The 20,647-nt window shown below is 42.1% G+C and overlaps 2 protein-coding genes across 2 annotated transcripts; both read right to left on the bottom strand.

Moving 5' to 3' along the window:
* Positions 1–1,034: 1,034 nt before the first annotated feature.
* On the bottom strand, positions 1,035–6,700 carry LLPH (LLP homolog, long-term synaptic facilitation factor). Its single transcript, XM_069852570.1, has 3 exons — positions 6,641–6,700; positions 5,889–6,072; positions 1,035–1,974 (listed from the first exon to the last, which is right to left on the bottom strand). The coding sequence occupies exons 2-3, from the start codon at positions 6,067–6,069 to the stop codon at positions 1,811–1,813; spliced, it is 345 nt and encodes a 114-aa protein (XP_069708671.1). The 5' UTR covers positions 6,070–6,072; positions 6,641–6,700; the 3' UTR covers positions 1,035–1,810.
* Positions 6,701–7,733: 1,033 nt separating this feature from the next.
* Positions 7,734–16,356, bottom strand: TMBIM4 (transmembrane BAX inhibitor motif containing 4). The gene is made up of 7 exons (XM_069852753.1): positions 16,233–16,356; positions 14,404–14,512; positions 13,067–13,172; positions 11,186–11,219; positions 10,063–10,180; positions 9,581–9,626; positions 7,734–9,018 (listed from the first exon to the last, which is right to left on the bottom strand). Exons 1-7 carry the CDS (start codon positions 16,327–16,329, stop codon positions 8,812–8,814), a joined length of 717 nt encoding a protein of 238 aa, XP_069708854.1. The 5' UTR covers positions 16,330–16,356; the 3' UTR covers positions 7,734–8,811.
* Between the last annotated feature and the right edge of the window lie 4,291 nt (positions 16,357–20,647).

Here is a 20,647-nt window from a genome sequence, read left to right as displayed (position 1 = left end):
TGAGTTGTTTTTTAGCTTTAAAAACTGTTGTGACCATGTAGCCGAGGACTACTTTTGCATCGCGTGGCCATGACATTCTTCCTCCAGTAGACATCCCCAAACCAAGTTTAGTCTACTCTATAGCCACAGTGTCAGCTGCTGATAAAGACAAAGACAAAGCAAACTGAAATAATCTGTAAAAGCTCACATCTGACTCCATGCACCAGTGGAGCCTAAGTTGTCCAAATGTCACAGCAAAACAAAACAGGGACTACAAGAAAGAACACTGACCCGTTACTTTAATATTCCTTTGAATAAAACTTTCAAATCCACTGTTCAATGCACTTCCTTGCCCTAATCTTTCTCCCTGTCTTCAAAACACTGTACTGCACGTTGCCTGCATTAAGAGCTGCCAGTGCCATAGGAGAAAAGGTGGCAGATGAGAACAATGCTTAAGCGAGAGGACAGCCCTGCATTCTCCCAGCCTTTACTGCCTCCTACAGAAAACGTTTTTTGTAGAGCACTGTCATAAATTGACCCAGCTAAAAAAAAATAAATAAAAAAAAGCAGGGGAAAATAGGAATATTTTCAGTGTATTACAGGTTGAGCTCTTCTTAATGGATTTTAGCACAAACAAAATAAAATGTATTTACTTTTAAAAGAATAAATCCTATTTCCTACACCCATGTTATTACAACAGACACATATCACAATCTGTGGGTGATTACAGGACCTTCATCCTAGAAGAAGCTGGACAAAGGTTATGCTCTGTATCAATGGCTGGTACTTCAATGGGCAACATACTGCAGGATCAGTACCCTATTTCCATCCTTGAAATCACAGACATTTTTAAAATACAAGCTTTCAGGGCAACTCATTCTTGCATCTGTCATCACATCTTATTGCCAAGTAATATGCAACCAACTGTAGCTAATCACATATAAATGTCATCTGTTACACAATCATGCAGTATTTTATCCAATGCCCACATTGTAAAGCATGATAGACGAGTATCATTTTTAAGAGAAATAAAAGGCTACTGAAAACACATAAGGGAAAGTAAATTTCCATTTACTTTATTGAAACTTGGAAAAGGTCTTAAATAAAACTATTTTATTTCCAACCTGTGCATTTGCATTCTCTCATATTAATAATAAAAGAACCAGTTTTACTCTCAGTATTTAGTCCCTACAATACTTCAGTTGCAGACAGCAGTGAAATACTTCTTTCTTATAACAGCTTTCTCTTTGCGAATTAAAGTTAGACTGACACTTGTATCTTTTTACCCAGGGAAGTGTCGTGAAGCCTTGGTGTTGATATCAGTGTACAATCTCTTTTAAGTTACATGTTAAAAGCCCGTTTTGTTAATTACCAAATATAAAAAGCAACACAAATTGGTGTCACAAAATTTTACAAAATAATTTAAAGGAGATGGTGAGTTTACAGAATACTTTGGTTCAATTTACTAAAAGAAAAGTTACACTGAGGAGGACCACAGTACAAAAACAATTTACAGTTTCATTATTTTTAGGATTCCCTTTCGCATTTTCAGGGTTCACAATACAACAGATGAAGACCCTCCCCACCCCAAAACACAAGTAACCACAGACATTTATTCTATTCAAAGGCACTCAGATTGCTTTCTGTATTATTTTTTTTAGTCTCACACACAAGTTGATATTGCTTTCACCATGTGCTGGCCTAACAGCCTCTTCAAAAGTTCATTTAACACAATAATATATACCTGTTGGCCAGGCACAAAATTATCATGTAGTTATTTGGGATATTTATTTTGTCAGTAAAATATTCATGATCTTACAAAATGCCAATTTTACCAGGCCAGGCCTTTGGCCAATTTTGGTTTCTTTTTCCCTTTTATACGCTGTGCCTTAAGCTTCTTTCTCTGCCTGGAATTCATCCATATTGGGTACTGCCCATGCTGGTCCAGAAGAGTTTTTTTGTTTCGCTTATTATCTACGTCCATTTTGCAGTCATCTGAAAAAGAAAGGTATTTATAGTGAGTAAAATACATGAATCAGCTTCATAGAGGCTATTTTGTTACTAGATTCCCCCAAATTATAAAAATATCTGTAAATACAACAGTATTTGTACATAGAGAGTTGAAGGCTTTACACACTGAAAGCACTTTCGTACCAGTACAACTGCAACCCAGGAACTTCTACAGCCAATAGTAAACACGCAGAATTTTCCCTAAAGGCCCATGTCTAGGTAAAAGCACCTTATTCTTCAGGCTGCCATCTGTTCCAGTGCTGTGTCTAAAAACATTGTGTGTGGTCTCCACCAAAAGCTGCAAGCATACAGGAAGTCATGGGTTTACTGAAACATATGCACAATTAAATACTTTTTATGATGTAATGTTTGAGATCTGTTCTAAGAAATTAAACTAACTTGAGTGGAAGATGAAGGCAGGTAAAGAGAAGAATAAAAAGAAAAGCTGAAATACGATAGTACGAAGCACGTGACAATGATGCTGCATTTGCCTCAAAAAGTGAGCACAAAGTCAAGTCTAATATCTTTAAAGGCAGAAATAGAGGACTAATCTCTAAGATCAGGAAGACTGCCTGTGACATGGTCACTCCCAAGAAAAACTGTCCCAGCTAACTAACATCATGTGAATGTCATGTCTCAGTGAGACAACAAAGTTACAAGGGGAACAACTTGTTAAGTACAGATCTGAACTGTGCTCTACTAATTTCAACATTGTTTCCAATTTATCTACTTACAATTCTGAAAGCTTTATCATAGGCTTTTACAGAGAGAAAAAAAGACATTTTTCTGTTGTGCCTGTCTGATGTTCGGAGACAAAGTTCACGAGGAAACAACAAATATTCAATAGTTGAAGCATGGAATAGTCTACAAAGACCTGCCCCCAAGAAATGTGCTCAGGAAGCCCTAAAGTTTGGATATGGATACTTGTAGCAGAGAATAAGCACAGAAGCCTACTGCCTGCTGGCACAATCAAAGGCTAATCCAGCAAAGGAGAGGTAGCAAAAAAAGTCCCTGCTCCAGAAAACTCCTGAGACGTCAGAAAAACACAACAGGAGGCTTTCTTAGCAGCCTTGTTTTCCAAATGTCACAGGACAGATGGCCCCCAACAACACAAAAAAAACAACACCCCAAGAAAACCTAATCTACGTAAGCTGCTTCTCTGATTCCTGTCCTATCGTATAACTGAGGTTGAACTGTTGTTACACAAATTTTGACTGCAAAAAAGCACATCCACAATAAATGTCAGCTGCCACTTCAGCTAAATGAAGAAATCCTGGACAGAAAAATATCAAGCTGTTCACAGAGCACAACATTTTCACCATACTTTGCAATCTCAAGGATGCTGCAGGTATCAGTAACAGGAAGACAACTACCGAGCAGAAGTGTTCCAAGGTCATAAAACAAAAACCTGTCAAAGGGGTTAAAGATAAAGAGAAAAGAACAAAGCATAAAAAAAAGCTATAAAAGTAGGTTACTGGAGCAGACTCAATGGATGTTATTATCTTGAAAAATGCATGGATGCTCACAAAGTTTTAAAAACAGCTACAAAACCATTTTTGACCAAAGGCTTGCCAGACATTCCATTATTTAAAAAAATAAAATAAAATCATATTATGCTGTGAAAAATACCTTAAGGTAACACAGGAAAATTCCCTAAGACACGAGTATTCTTTCTTAAGCTGGAAAATTATTCATGTATCTATGGGGAGCACATATTCTGGATTAAGTCTTCACTTACTTCAGTCCTTGTAACATTCAGCAACGTCAACTCCCTTGTGTCCACAAATAATTAGTGCTGAAAAGTCCTCTCAAAGAGGACATGATTATTTCAACAAAACTTGTAGGTTTTTTTATATATATACACACACATATATATAAATATATACTTATTTCTGAGGCTGCTATCTCTCTACAAAAGCCAAGTGAAACTGGCCACTTGTAGAAAAGTTGCCAGCAAGCTTGGAAGGGGGTCCAGGAAAGACAGCCAGGCATTTACCTCAGAAACTAGATTTAAGAAAGACAATGCAATGATGTTTCCTCCAGCTACACGAAGCTGACAACATTCCAAAACGTTCTGGAAATTCAATACTAGTAATTCCATAAAGAAACAGTTTTACACCTAGTTTATGTGACAAATCAGAACCACGGATAAAATCATGAATCATACTCCAAGCTACCTTTAAATGAGCAATGTTTTTATATAGCATTCTATTCCCATTTTCAAAGTATCTACAGGCTTTGCTGTTCAACCTCACAACACTTCTCTGTCCTTCCTAATATCTGAAATACTGACATAACCACCTGCATGACTGACAATATTTTCTGGCACTATGCTGTATCTCCACTGTGGTGCCTCAAGAGCCTTCTGTATGCCACACAGAAAGCTCACATCAGCGATATCGTAACGGCCTAAGTGGCATAAACTGGAGAAGAAACAAGGGCTATGACTTAGTTCAGACTGAAGTTTTGGAAAGAGAAGGTGTGTTTCTGACTGCTCCCCGATACATTGCTACATAACACTTTTGTTCCCACTTCTTGAGTTACTGGCTTTACAGATTCCTCTTCAAGGAATAGAAAAGAAGATGGCCTCATCTGCAGACAACTAATGGCATCCACTCCTGCACTATGAGACACACAACATTAATTAGCATAGAAAACCAGGGCCTCTACTACCCCTGCTTTGAGGCAGTACATTTGAAAATGGAAAAAACACTCTATCCTCGAAAAAATCTCTACAAAACTACTGTAGATTTAGGCCCAACTCTTCTATGTTTAGTGTCCACCTTGAAGTAGGAGGGAAAGTATATTCTATCTCCAGTTTAACAGCAAATACAGTGCTGTGATTGGAACAAGTGCTAAGTGATAAACCCTCCCTCACCCGACGCCTTCACAAAGAGATGCCTCTCCATAAGATACTGTGTATTTAAATAAAACATTAATAAGCTTGTTAGGAGGGCCATCAAAATGACCAAAGGCCTGGAACACCTCCCTGAGAAAGAGAGGCTAAGGGAGTTGGGGTTGTTCAGCTTGGAGAAGACTCCGAGGAGAACTTATTGCAGCCCCCTTACTTAGAGGGGGCTTATAAAATGGGGAAAAACGTTTTAGCATGGCCTGTAGCAACAGGACAAGGGGTAATGGTTTTCAACTAGAAAAGAAGTTTAGACTAGATATCAGGAAAATGTCTTTTCCGCTGAGGGTCATGAAATACTGGAACAGGTTGCCTCTATGTGGTAGATGCCCCATCCCTGGAAACCTTCAAGGTCAGGTTGGATGGGGCATCAAGCAACCTGCTTGTGGATGTCCCTGTTCACTGCACAGGGGTTGGACTAGATGACCTGTAAAAGTCTCTTCCAATCCAAACCATTCTACGATTGTTCACAATTGACCAGATAATACGTAGAAACTAACGTGAGACGACCGGATTCAAGAAGCTGCATCAGGGGAAGTTCATACTGGAAATTAGGAAAAATTTCTTCACAGAAAGGGTTATCAAGCACTGGAAGAGACCGCCCAGGGAGGTGTTTGAGTCACAATACCTGGAGGTGTTTAAAAGGTGGACAGATGAGGTGCTTGGGGATATGGTTTAGTAGTGGACAAGTATAGTTGGAGCTGATGATCTCAAAGGTCCTTTCCAACCTAATGATTCTATGAATAACTAAACAGCATCTTTTGGATTTAGAAAAAAACAAATATTTGGTTTTCCAACTCACTGTTCTCAACTTGTAATAACCCTAAGTCTGATCACGACAGCAAAAGTCATGGGGACGGTAACAAACACCCCGCAGGACGCCCCTGCACTCATGGCTGTCACAGAATAACCAGTACAGTGAGACACGTGCTGGGAACATGACCAGAGTAGGGAGGGGGAAGAGGCAATCGGCAGTGCCCAGGCAACTCACCCGCCTGCTCAAGGGCCTTCTTGGGGGGCAGCACAGTTGCCACCTCCTTCACCTCCTCCATGACGACATCCGCATTGGTTCCCAAGATTTTCTTCAGTCTCTCCAGCTCCCTGGGTGCATTCTTCTTCCTCTTCTCCGCCCGCATCTTCCTCCTCCACTTACTCCTCAGGCTTTTCGCCATGTCCTGATGGGAGGGAAGAGGGGGAACAGTGAGGGCGCAGCATGGGGGAAACACTGACATGAGGGAAGTGCTAAAACACAGGGAAGTGGGTGGATATTTAGAATGACAGAATAGTTTGGGCTGGAAGGGACCATAAAGACCACCCAGTTCCAACCCCCTGCCAGGGGCAGGGACACCTACCACCAGACCAGGCTGCCCAAGGCCCCATCCAACCTGGCCTTGAACACCTCCAGGGATGGGGCAGCCACAACTCATCTCATGGTGAAGAAATTCCTCCTTATGTTCAGTCTAAATCTGCCCCTCTCCAGTTTATACCATTGCCCCCCGTCCTATCACCACAAGCCTTTGTAAACAGCCCCTCCCCAGCTTTCCTGGCGCCCCGTCAGGTACTGGAAGGTCGCTATAAGGTCTGCTCAGAGCCTTCTCTTCTCCAGGCTGATGATCCGCAACTCTCTCAGCCTGTCCCCGTACGGGAGGTGCTCCAGCCCTCTGACCATCGGGTGTCATTGGGAAGCGCTAGAACACGGGGGGACGCGCGGACGCGGCCTGTCCCACCCCCATCCCCCCTCACCCCTCCGCGCACGAGGCCGCCGCCGCCCCAGGCCGCAGTCGCTGTCCGCGCGTGCGCAGAGCGGCGGGGCGGGCGGGACGGCTCCTACCGTAACGCTCCGAGTGAGCGCGCAGCCACCCCTGCGGGAGGAAGGCGAGACCGGCCGCCTCCACGCCTTGTGCAAGGGCTGCGGGGCAGGTGCGCGCTCCGAGGGCGAGGCAGGCGCAGAATCATAGAATGGTGCGAGTGGGAAGGGACCTTAAGGATCACCCCGTTCTAACCGCCCTGCCATGGGCAGGGACACCGCCCACCAGCCCAGGCTGCCCAAGGCCCCATCCAACCTGGCCTTGAACACCTCCAGGGATGGGGCAGCCACAGCTTCCCTGGGCAACCTGGGCCAGGGCCTCACCACCCTCATCGTGAAGAAATTCCTCCTTATGTCTTGTCTAAATCTTCCCCTCTCTAGTTTATACCCATTGCCTCTCATCCTATCACCACAAGCCTTTGTAAGCAGTCCCTCTCCACCTTTCTTGTAGCCCCTTCAGGTACTGGAAGGTCGCTATAAGGTCTCCCTGGAGCCTTCTCTTCTCCAGGCTGAACAACCCCTACTCTCTCAGCCTGTCCTTGTATGGGAGGTGCTTCAGCCCTCTGATCATCTTTGTAGCCTCCTCTGGACCCATTCCAACAGCTCCATAGCCTTCTTATGTTGAGGATTCCAGAACTGGACACAATACTCCAGATGAGGTCTCCCAAGAGAGGAATAGAAGGGAAGAATCCTCTTCCTCGCCCTGCTGGCCACGCTTCCTTTGATGCAGCCCAGGATGCAGTTGGCTGGCTGGGCTGTAAGCACACATTGCCAGCTCATGTTGAGTTTCTCATCCATCAGCACCCCCAAGTCCTTCTCTGCAGGGCTGCTCTCAATCACATTATCCCCATGCTGTACTGAAACCGTGGATTGGCCTGACCCAGGTGTAGGACCTTGCACTCGGCCTTGTTGAACCTCACGACGTTCACACAGACCCATTTCTGCAGCTTGTCTAGGTCCCTCTGGATTACAGCCAGGTCCTGCCATCATCACATGTAGAGGGCGATGGGGTGAAGAAACAAATACATATTTCATCACAAGTCAAAAACCACCAAGTTTTATTTTTAGCTACTGCCGCACCTAAGACAAGAAAGAGAAATCCACCACACTTGCTCAAAACAATTCCCAGCCGCACTTAGGCAACAGCCTAAGTCACATTCCAGCATGGAAAGTTCGTCACCGCTCGTGGAGGGACACAGGAGGATTCCAAGAACTGCATTTCCTTTCAGCTAACTTCTCAGAGAGGACAGGTGAGCGGTGATGATACTTCAACATAAACACTTAACATGAGGTGAGAAAGCCTTTCGGAACTGTTTTCACCCTGCCTGCCCTTCCAGGATTCCAACAGCTTGGTGTCTCTCCTTTGCCTTTGTGCATTTGCCCGCCCAGAGAGGCTTTGCAAGGGTCCTTCTCAGCACCCCAGAGTTCTCCAGTCCCAGCTGCAAGAACAGACTAACAGTTTCCCAGTTTTTATTAACAGACAATTAACCTCAATATACACAAACTGACAAGATGCCAGAATCCACCTCCAAATGATTTTTCAGATCACTGAAAGACAGGCAATAAATAATACTTAAATGAAGAACATTCCCTTTAATTGCTTTAATACCCTCCCAGTTTACATAATAACCTGACAGCCCTTCACACGAACAGAGCATCTCTGTCAAAGACAGCACTCCATTTTAACAAACAACTAAAAAAAATTTTAGCTCAGTAAAACATTGCACAATGAAAAATCTCAGGCTAGCCTTACGTGGTACACACACTTATAATCCCAAAGAAAACACTTCCAGCAGCTACAGCATAGCACGGAGAAGCTTACTCTGGAGCAAGTTGGCAAATGTTTTAGTTGTGAATTATGTCAAGTGCAAATTAAGCGATTGAAAAAGTGACTGAAGTGATGACAACACATAAACTACATAAAATATATCTTCTAAAGAACTGCAGCTACATAAAAAAGCCTTCTTTTTTTTCATAAGGAGGGCTCAATATTCATGGAATGAAATAGTAATAAAGATTCAGTCTCTAGAAGACAGAACTAAACAGTTTGCAGATCATCCAAACACTTAACCTTGTATACGCTGTAGATAAACCATACCAGTTTTGACTATTTTTTATTAAATGCCTCCAATAAACGCAGCAGGTGTAAGAACAGATTGATGACATCCAAGTAGAGATTGATTGCAGCCAATATGTACTCTTCAGGGGATAATTTGTGCATCAGCAAATGAGTGTCATAAATAATAAATCCACAGAACAGAAGAGCTCCGGCAGCAGCAAACACCAACTCTATTGTCTCACTATAGAAAAACAGCTGGAGGCAAATGAAACATGAAAAGAAATAGTAAATTTCATTTTCTTTTTAACATTAAAATCTCTGCATAAATGTTCACAACAGGGATACAGTCTTTTTACTGTTACGTATACAAAAATACAATATTAAGATGACACTTCAATGTTCTTATTTCATACAGTCCCTAGTCACACAATCTCTAACTGAGTAAAAGTGCCTCCGCTTAAGAGAGAGGAAGCTTCGGTCTCCAAAATATTAACAGCAAAAAAATTAGAATAACAAAATACAATTAAACTCCAAATCTCCCTCCCATTTTCTCAATTAAATAGTGGATCTTGATTGACAAACTTTGTCAATCAACACAAAAACAATGTTTACGTTAGCAAGAGCAGCATCCAACAATAATTTGAATGTGAAATAAGCAGTCAAAAGACCACCGGAATAATCTACAAGAGTAATGGATCTGGTTAAGAATTTTCTTTCATTAAGCTATTTTTGACTGTCCAAAACTTTTGTTATACTAGAAATTAGTAAAAGATCTATGTTAAAGAACTTTTTTAACCTTAAACACAAGGTAGCTTACCCTCAAGAAACCAGAGAAGATTAAAATCCACAAACAAGCAAAGAGGCTGGAAAAAAAAATTAAACTGTGAGCAACAGTATATTTTCTTTTACATTTTACTTAAAATCTCTTTCCTTCTTACAAAGCCTCTTCACAGTATATTTGGTAAATAAGCATCCATAACTCTTAGATGCCTGCTGTTCATTGGTATCAGCAGTAAAACTCTGTTTTATAAAGCTGTCAGAAGTCATATCCCAACTGACTTTTAAAAAAATATTTGAGGCAGCTGACTTACGTCTCCATGAAAAATCCAGGTCAACTCTTACCAAGACAGCAGAACTGTATAAAACTAAAAATTTAAGATAAATAACACCCTCACGATTCCCTTGAAACAGGTTCTATTGACCTATATTCCTCATTATATCTGCAAAGCCTGCCTTAAAAAAGGATAAACAATCTTGACAAAAAGAACAATTAAAAACAATATCAATACAACAACATACCCTGCTCCAAATTTGCTCAGGTCTCTCTTTGACTGCAAGGTATATGTAGTCAGTCCAAGAAATACAGCAGTAGTAAGAATAAAGGCTTGCAAGACGATGGACACATCATAGAAACTCACTATAAACAGAAAAAGTAAACAGTCATTTAAGGAACACTACAGTATGTAATTGCTATGTTATCTTTTGAGGAAACAGAGGTTTAAACTTCACTGACAAAAAGAAAAAAAAATAACCTTAACTGTGAACAAAGAAGTAAGTTATGCTAGAACTTGTCTTTGCACTTCAAAATCATGATCAAAGGACTCAAAGACCCTTGCACTAGCTAAGTTTGTCAGTTGCCTTAAAGGTGTAGTTTATTAAATGGAAATTACAGATCTTCTCTACTCACGATGAAAAGCAACAACAACAACAAAAGAAAATAAAAAGTATTTTTAAGCATAGATATGCAAGATTTTAATGGAAAAGCTAAATTAATATTTCATGATACTGAAAACAAGGGGAAAAAAAAAATCATTCCTCTGCAAAGGCTCATAAAGTTTTGATTAGGGGATAGGAGGAGAAAGGGAAGATAAGTGAGTGGAACCTTTTTCTCCCCTCCTTCCTCCTTAATCTCTTCTTTTTCCAAACGGCTATTTTTTTTTTTCAGGGGACCATAAGCCACAGTGAAGACGTTACATCTGATGCTTGAAGCTATAGCGCAAGGCGATGCCACGACTTGTCTGCACACCACCCCATCTCGACCCTGACGACGAAGCACAGAATTCTCCAAACTTAAATAAACTCCCTTAGAGGAAACTGAGGGTGAAGATAAGGATATTTCACTTGCAGATCAGTTCTGCTGAGAGCTGCCTTACAGGAGAGGACACTGCTAGCTGTACCGAAAGAATGGATGGCAAAATTTTTCACTTCAGGTATGTACAGTTTCAGTTTTGGATCAGAATCCAGCTTCCTCCCTTGATTCCCTGTTTTGCTGAACTCATGGCACTGTAATTAAAATTTTAATAAAGGAGATTAATTATCGTTTCATTCACATCTAGGAATCTGAGATGGCAATTACTACAATATATTATATTCCTTTTCCAATTTCTTTATAGAATCAGACAATAGGATGGCTACTATTTACCTGCAATGGCAACTGTCAGTGCTTCCAGTAGGGTCTACAAAAAGCAAAACCAAGAAATTACAAAGTTAAAAAAGAAGAAAAAAAAACCACAGAAGACTTCCACAGAGACTTCACATGCACTGAGTCTCATTCTGCTACATAATCCTAGCAAACGTTACATTAGTTCTCTTGTTAAATCTTTGTATATGAAAACATGTTTAGTTTTCAAAATGTAAACGGGAAACACATTGTCTTACTGTGCTGGAAGTTGTGTTACCTAACAAGAATACAATATAAACTGAAAGTGAATGACCGACAGCCACTGTAGAAAAATGCCATTTAGGGTTTTTTTTACTCAAAGCACATAACATTCTTAACACACTTGAAACCTATTCAAGAGGCTATAAAATTAATATACTATTAATACCTTGTTAGACAGCCAAGTGTCTGCATCAACTTCCTTTTTCCCACTCATTCCTGTTTTGAAATAACTAACTTATACTAAAACATACTCTTGCTGTCTGGGCTGAAGGTTACTATGGGCCCTAAGTTCTTCTTAAAAGATAATTTCCCATTAAGTTTCATTACAATAAAATATGAGAAAAGTCTCTATGTCATGAACCAAGAGGTCAGAAACGACAGAACATTCAACTCATGTTCTGTTTAAACCAATTTATCACACACAGACTTGAATCCTTCTATTCCCACACAGTGTAATACTGCAACTCTCATACCACAAACTCCCACACTTGGCCAAACTATTGTCACCCTGGAGAAGAGAAGGCTCTGAGGAGACCTTCCAGTGACCTTCCAGTACCTGATGGGGGCCTACAAGAAAGCTGGGAAGAGACTCTTTAAAAAGGCACGTAGTGACAGGACTAGGGGCAATGGGTATAAACTGGAGAGGGGCAGATTTAGACTAGACATAAGGAGGAGTTTCTTCACGACGAGAGTCGTGAGGCACTGGCACAGGTTGCCCAGGGAAATCGTGGATGCCTCATCCCTGGAGGTGTTCAAGGACAGGCTGGATGGGGCCTTGGGCAGCCTGGTCTGGTGGGATGCAGTGGGGTTGGAATTAGATGACCTTTAAGGTCCCTTACAACCCAAACTATTCTGTGATTCTATAATTACATCACTCCTTGTTACAGATGCCCTTGTTGAAAGTTTTTAAACATTTTACTCTCCTGCAAGGGTTCCAAAGTCAGGAAGCATATAACCCTATTCCTACTTAAACAGTCTACTTAGTTACAGCAGACAACAAAGATGTCTCTTCCTTGTATCACAAATACAATTTAGGCAACTACTAAAGTATCACAATCTAATTGTGCTACTTTGACTTCTTTTCAGAAGACTGATTTGCCACATAATAGAAAATATCCAAGAGGAACAGTTACCCATATCTACAAATCTGCAACACAAGGCAGGAGACTGACCAATTTGTGTTGGAAACACGCTCAGAATTTAGCATCAAAAAGACAAGTTAAAGAAATAAACACACATGGCTAATTGCATTTGGGTCTCTGCTGGAGACTGTCCATTAAACAAACAAGGTAACAGAAATGCCTCTTCCTTTCGTACTGAGTCTTTTTATAGAAAATTCACTGACACCCAACAGACAATGAAAGCAGAGAGACAGGTGTATTTATAAACAAACATAAACAAAAGCTTGCTCAACCTAATTCCAAGTTCTAACACTCTTCCTAAAAAGATGCTGAATAAAATCTGATGCAGAGGCTATCTAGGAACAAACTGTGGACAGAATGTCAAAAAAATAACTCAGACCTTCCTAAGTATATAAGATATCTTTCAAGGAATACAGGAAAAACAAATTATCCACAGCTGGTTTGCTTCAATGAAAGTTATTCTAGGCAGTACTAAAAATCAATTTGTATGAATACTTACAAATCCAAAAAGTAGGTATAAATTAACAGGATGCTGGTGTCTGTAGAAGGTCAGTGCCACAATTACAGCTAAAGATCCAAGCCCAGATATCAAAAGCAAGGCAGGCCTGTAAAGTTCCATACCAAAAAACTCATTAACATTAATATAAAATATCTAGAAATCTTAAGAACAATGCATATAAACCCAAATTTTTATGCAATCAGCTAGATAAAGATACTGCCCTGTATATCCAAACTAAACGTAAAGCAACTTTTACAGTAAAGCTGCTCTAAAACATACCACCACAGATAATCTGTTAAAAGCAGTACAGTCACAAGTAAAGACAGTTTTTCACATTGCTCAAGAATCCATCACCTGAAGATGAACACATATGAAGAGGAATATCCATGTGCACTAACCAAAGTATTAAAGTATATGCAATATTGTGCCTATGAAGAACTCCACAATCAGGGAACTGTTTTATTTTAAAAGCACCTGAATGCAACAAACATGGGCACTAATGGCATCAAAGAAAATCAGTACTGACCAGTAAGCACTGCTGTAATTAAACTATACAAGCAGCTCCCCAAGCAAAAACTGGACCAAAATCAAACACAAAATCACAACAGTTGTAAACGAGTAGTACAATTTCAAATGATCAGATTTAAGTAGAAAATTGTAGCTTTACAACATCTGTTTTATGCACTATAGCTTACACAGAAATTTCCATATAGTGTTTGAGGCTTCTTGTTTTGTTTGGAGTTCCAAAAAAAAAAGCAAAGCCTGCAAGTGCACTTGGGGAAAAACAGAAACTGGACTCAGTGCTCTCCTTCTTTCCCAAGTTGTTAATTTCCCCTGCCCCTTCACTACAAACGGATTTTGAGACTCCTTTTTCTCACTAAAATCTGAGAGGCAAAAAGAAGCAAGCGCACAGGAATTTTAGCAGACTAGTTTTCAGGACAAAAAAGAAAATGAAGATGGGGGAGGAATAAGAAATGATTCAGCTTTCTGGAAAAGGTACCTTCTCATTGTTCATAACAACAGAAATCCAAACAGATTCTAGAAGTAGATACTTAGACCATAAACCAAGAAATGTCAGTAACTGAGATGTTGTGCAACTGAAGTATAGATTTTCATAGCATAAGCATTAAAATTAACACTGTTAATAAAGTATTGATTCAAATAAACTTTAATGATAATAAAAATAAAGTTTAATAATAAACCAAGGAGAAAAATGACAGAGAAGTTATTTCCTAATCAAGTTACAAAATTTCTAATATACAATCAAAACACAGAGCAACAAACTGCATAAACTACACTTAACACGATAAACAGTTCCATTTTATTTTAGTACTTACCTTTCATGAACAAATGCCTGCAGTCCAGTAGAGTATAGAAAAATTGCAGATGTGACTGTGGTCAAAAGGACTTGAATGGAAAGAATGCTGTAGACTTTTCGTAGAAAAGCTAGATTAAAAAAAAAAAGAAATCACTTTTAAGTTATGCTTACAAAGTTCAACAGTGAGTCAGATACAAGTTTTCTATTTGATAAGGAACCATTAGGAACTCTTTTATCTAGTGGAAAAGCACAGAGCAAAGTGGTAAGAAGCCATTTCTCCTTAAAAAAATTACACAGTATTCCAGCAAAATCACAGTTATTCCTAAACATCATTATTTAAGCAATAACAATGATGGCAAAAGGAATACGAAAACCATTTGCAAGGAATACTTCAGACTATTTAAAAAACTAAATATACCTAAACTCACTAAGAAATTACTAACAGTATAACTTTTCCATCACATTACTGGTATCTAATGGACCTAAGTAAGTAGAGATTAACTGGGAAGTTCCGCAGAAGACAGAAACAGCCATAAAAGTTTAAAACACTTACAGTAATATCTATTAGAGTAACTTTATGCTATGTTAAATATTGTTTATCATCATTTGCAACTTGCATTGTACTGAATGGGTATCTACAGATACAGACTCCTTAAAAAACTTAACCAGACACACACCCCCCTAGAATTAAGCTAACAGGCTTTATAATTCTAAAATTATGAACAGTGGAGAGTAGTTCGGTTCAGGACATAGAGATATATCACACAGATATTCCCTGTTCTGAATGGAAGGAGGTCAAATCCACTAAACAAAATACTCTGAAAGGAAGAATAAGCTTACAGGGAGTATCAATTCAGTCCTCAATAGCACACCCTAAACAAGTTTAAGGGCATATATGACGAGAAGCTGAATTACCTGCTTGCAGCAGGTAAAGTTAAATATACCTGTAAGCCATAAGGGACTGGGACCTACTTTGTTATAATAAACCAAACAAACTTAGAAGTAGCCTTCTCGCTAGCACAGCCTTCTCCCCACATTATTAAATTTTGCTAATCGAGATACCTCTTTTTTATTTCCTATGATGCCCTTTATTCTCCAAATAAGATAAAACTACATTTTTACAGAAAGAGGTCACTAACAAAAAAATTCACTGCACACAGCTGGTTTTATTCCAAGATGTATCCAATAACACTATAACTATTTCAGTAAGGATTACCGATTAGACACATTCTGCAAGAGCTTTCAATGCATTTGAGGCCTGCATATTAGAGTACCGCAAGATGTTCTCCAGGAGTCTTTATGTCTGCCCATCGCAGGGGGGTTGGAACTAGATGGTCTTTAAGGTCCCTTCCAACCCAAACTATTCTATGATTCTATGATTTCATGGCTGCTAGTAGCACACAAATGCTTCAGCAGAAGAGACACTATTTCATCACCTCACTAAAGAAATTCAAATCCCTCAGTCACCTGCCTAAATTGCTGTATTTTATGGCACCAATTTTAGCATTTATGCATCTCACCTACCACGTCCGGGCTTCAAAACACATCACTCTGGGGAAAATCAAGACTGAATCTATATGGCTTCACTCTCTCTGGTATAAACACCCAAACCCTACGCTTAAACGATGAAATCTTTTGCCAGATCTTTCTCCCACCCTCGGTGCTCAGCCCGGACTCGGTGACGCCCTGACTCTCCGCTCACATCCTTTAGCCAGAAGGTTAAACCACTGCTTAGAACTGGAATTCGGCCACATGGGTCAGCAGAGAGGAACGCGTAGGGAGCACTGGGGTCTCTGCGCGCGGGCCGAGGGGGCTCGGGCGGCGGCCTCGCTCCTCCCGGGTCCCTACCCATGCGGATGTGGACGCTGGCCGAGGCCACGTTGCTGCCGTAGTTGAAATCATCCTCGATAGAGCTCCGCGGGTAGAGCTGCTCCGCCGCCGCCATCGCCGCCCGCCCGCAACACCCCCACCGCCCGCTTCCGGCTTCCGGCTTCCGGCAGGCACGGCCGCACTCCGCACCGCCGAGCGGGACTCTCCGTCGAGCGCCGAGCTCATCGCTCGCGGCCGCGCGCCCTGCCAGGGGGCGCAGGGAGGCGGTGGGACGTGGCGGGCTCGTGAGCCGCGCGGTGCGGGCCTCGCGCCCCACGAGGGGCCGTGTCGGGTGTCTGAGCGCGGGAGAGGAGGGACGTTCGCCTCCTTTAGCCTTTAGGTGCGGGTTTTTGCGTGAGCGGAGCGGGACTGGGCTTCCTGCGAACGCCCCTTTTTAGCTGCCCTGCCCGTGAGGACGCGTTGTGTTTGTGTTCGGCTGCAGCACAGGCTCGTGTGTCTCTTGTAGGTCTGAAAGGTCTGAAGAGGAAGTTCCAGCCATTATAAAATCAGCCCTTCTACTGTTTTCCACCTTTGATTCACCTCTCTTTCCACCTCGGATTTGATGGGTGGACTGATTGGTGGATAAGAAACTGGTTGGAGGGTTGTATTCAGAGAGCAGTGGAGATCTGCGACGAGTGGTGTCCCTCAGGGGTCCATACTGGGACCAGTGCTGTTTAATATCTTCATCAACGATACAGACAGCAACACCGCGCGCACCCTCAGCAAGTTTGCAGATGACATCAAGCTGGGTGGTGCAGTTGTCACATCAGAAGGATGGGATGTCATCCAGAGGGACCTGGACAGGCTGGAGAAGTGGGGCTGTGAGAGCCTCTTGAGGTTCAGCAAGGCCAAGTGCAAGGTCCTACACCTGGGTCAGGCCAATCCACGGTTTCAGTACAGCATGGGGATAATGTGATTGAGAGCAGCCCTGCAGAGAAGGACTTGGGGGTGCTGATTGGTGAGAAGCTCAATATGAGCTGGCAATGTGTGCTTACAGCCCAGACAGCCAACTGCATCCTGGGCTGCATCAAAGGAAGCGTGGCCAGCAGGGTGAGGGAGGGGATTCTGCCCCTCTATTCCTCTCTTGTGAGACCTCACCTGGAATATTGTGTCCAGTTCTGGAATCCTCAACATAATAAGGGTATGGAGCTGTTGGAATGGGTCCAGAGGAGGGCTACAAAGATTATCAGTGGGCTGGAGCACCTCCTATATGAGAACAGGCTGAGAGAGTAGGAGTTGTTCAGCCTGGAGAAGATAAAGCTCTGAGGAGACCTTATAGCGACCTTCCAGTACCTGAAGGGGCTCCAGGAATGCTGGAGAGGAACTGTTTGCAAAGGCTTGTAGTGATAGGACGAGGGGCAGTGGGTGTAAACTGGAGAGGGCCACATTTAGACTAGACATAAGGAGGAATTTCTTCACTATGAGAGTGGTGAGAAGAGGGCCAGGGGATTCGTGGCTGCCCTATCCCTGGAGGTGTTCAAGGCCAGGTTGGATGGGGCCTTGGGTAGCCAGGTCTAGTGGGAGGTGTCCCTGCCCATTGCAGAGGGGTTGGAACTAGATTAAGGTCCCTTCCAACCCAGACTATTCTATGATTATATTCTGTGATCATATTCTATGATTCTAGCTGCTATATGGAAGGAGTTCAGCAAGCCAGGGCTGTCCACGGCTGTGAACATGTAGCTGCGTTTCAGCAGTAACTGATAAAACAGGCTTTGGGCATTGGTGCTCCCTATTACTGTATCTCACTAGCAATGAGTTTCACTTCTACAAACCTCTAATGCAAAGCAGAATTTTAGGATTGTATGTAATAGATCAGAGTAACATAAAGTGCATTTAAAAATTGGAAAATAGTGGCCTCTACTGTATTCCCTGTGGGCCCCTCACCACAAGAAGGATGTTGAGGCTCTGGAGCGAGTCCAGAGAAGAGCAACAAAGCTGGTGAAGGGGCTGGAGAACAGGCCTTACGAGGAGTGGCTGAGAGAGCTGGGGTTGTTTAGCCTGGAGAAGAGGAGGCTGAGGGGAGACCTCATTGCTCTCTACAACTACCTGAAAGGAGGTTGTGGAGAGGAGGGTGCTGGCCTCTTCTCCCAAGTGACAGGGGACAGGACAAGAGGGAATGGCCTCAAGCTCCGCCAGGGGAGATTTACGCTGGACATTAGGAAAAAATTTTTCACAGAACGGGTTATTGGGCACTGGAACAGGCTGCCCAGGGAGGTGGTTGAGTCACTTTCCCTGGAGGTGTTTAAGGCACGGGTGGACGAGGTGCTAAGGGGCATGGTTTAGGGTTTGATAGGAATGGTTGGACTTGATGATCCGGTGGATCTCTTCCAACCTGGTTATTGTATGATTCTATGATTCAGATTCTCAAGGGAGGAATAAAGAAATATGATTGTGTGATGAAATAATTTTGAGCAAAGTTCTTCTACTGAGTTGATTTAAGATATTACATTTCAGTTGCAGGTACAAAACATTATGAACATTACTTTATATTCTGGGAAGTATTTATGGTTTTCCTAATGTCATTTTGCATTTTTAGTTGCTGCAGAGCAGGATCTTTCTGTTTTAGTCTTGAATTTAGAGATTTATGCTTTGTTTGCATAGCTGAATAGTAACTATTTTGATGTAACTACACTGCTTTCTTGTGCATGTCTCTGCAGAAGAACACTGATGATCTCCCAGAAGCATTTAGAGTTCTGGACAAGCATACAGTATTGCCTTCATCTAATACATGCAGTGCAGTTGTCTGTAAAATGCCATTTGGAGACATCCTCACTTCTGTGTGAGAAATAGAAAATTTCAGAGCATTGCTGCAGAGCTGACTCCTGCAAATAGTCTAAGCCTAGAGCAGACTGAAGGAGAGACATAATAGTAGTCTTCAAATACTCCATAAAAGGCTGTTGCAGTGCTGCAGCCATGGAGAAAGTATCAGGTAAGAGAGGTACTGTGGTTTAAACTGCAGTAAGGAAGATTCAGGGTGAAAAGTAGAGAACTTTAAGTGAAGAGTAATCAGGTCAGAGCTCTGGAATAGTTAGCCTGGGGTTTAGGCACAGGCTGGCAGACTGGAGGTTGCAGGGAGCAGGCACGTGCACCTTTGCGCACCCGCCTCTTGGGTGGAAGATTGTAGTCTGATGAAAGCCATCAAGAAGCGGTAATGGCCTTATTCAGAAAGGCAAGAGACAAAGCAGCAAATGATTCAGTGATGCTACTCATGGTTGCCACTGATTGGAATGGAAAAACTATTTACTTTTGCAATACTGATAAAAACTTCAATTTTCATGCCAGAAGAGAGCATCGCTCTTGTCTAAAGACCTCTTTCTGTTACTTGCAGACACACACAGCATGCACTGTGCAGTGAGTAGTGCTTTGGAGTGACTGTATTGAACGAAGGTTTAATAACACTAAGCCTGACTGACTGCTTCCATTCCTCACTTGGGAAAGTATACCTTATAAAATGCTAAAAATGCCTTATAAAAAGCAAAGTACGTTTTACATTGCCTTCTTTTCTGTATTTGATGTTTCCATAAACATACCTCCATCACACTACTTTTATTTGAAACCACTGCAGTCCCACAGTGACTTGCTTAGGACTAGCTAGACACTTCCACTCTGCACGCCTGTGTGCAGGAGTGAAAGAGCTTTCTGTTCTCCAGGTTCTGGTTTGGACTCTGGTGTGGGGAAAGGAAGCTCGTTGTTACTAGAGCCCTGGTTAAGGACCACGGACTCCTCTGTGCCTTTTGTCTACGTTACACATAATCAGTGGCTTTGCTGGAAAAAGTCCATCTGGCATTTGGAGGTGCTTGGGAAAGGAAGGTGCCTGGAGCATTGCCAGGATTCTGCTTCTTTCCAGAGGTTTGTTTTTAAATCACTGTGTCGGAGCCCCTTAATTTGCTGCAACTTTGAGCAGTGTTCCCAGTGTGACCCCTCTCAGCATCGCTTTGATATACATCTGTGTATCTTCACATCATCGTGACTGTTGTTGAGGCAGGACTAAGCGGTCTCCTCTTCCCAGATTGCAATGTCCATGACCTCCACATGGCTCCATACAAATGCATGAGACACGACTGCTGTAATATTGCTTGAGTGCACGGCGTGCGGTTCCAGGAGTACATAGTCACACATGGGGCCCCATGGCTGCCTGCCAACCTTTCAACAAGGAGGTAAGATCCAGGCAATTTGTGTTTGGAATGGCACGGCACATGCGGTTCAGATGCGAGCCTATGTGGGAAAATGGGGGAGAAGTTTGATTATATAGGTGCATCCGCATGGCCATTAACCATTAATTTATCCCCAGGTGAACTTTGTTCTCTTAATTTCAAAATAGCTGGCTGGTTAAGTTAGAGGAATCGTCTTATTGGGTGACCATAAGGAATCTTAATTTGAAGAAACATGAGTTA

Source organism: Phaenicophaeus curvirostris, chromosome 1 (assembly GCF_032191515.1).
Source record: "Phaenicophaeus curvirostris isolate KB17595 chromosome 1, BPBGC_Pcur_1.0, whole genome shotgun sequence".
NCBI lineage: Eukaryota > Metazoa > Chordata > Aves > Cuculiformes > Cuculidae > Phaenicophaeus > Phaenicophaeus curvirostris.
This window is presented reverse-complemented; position numbering and strand designations above follow the sequence as displayed.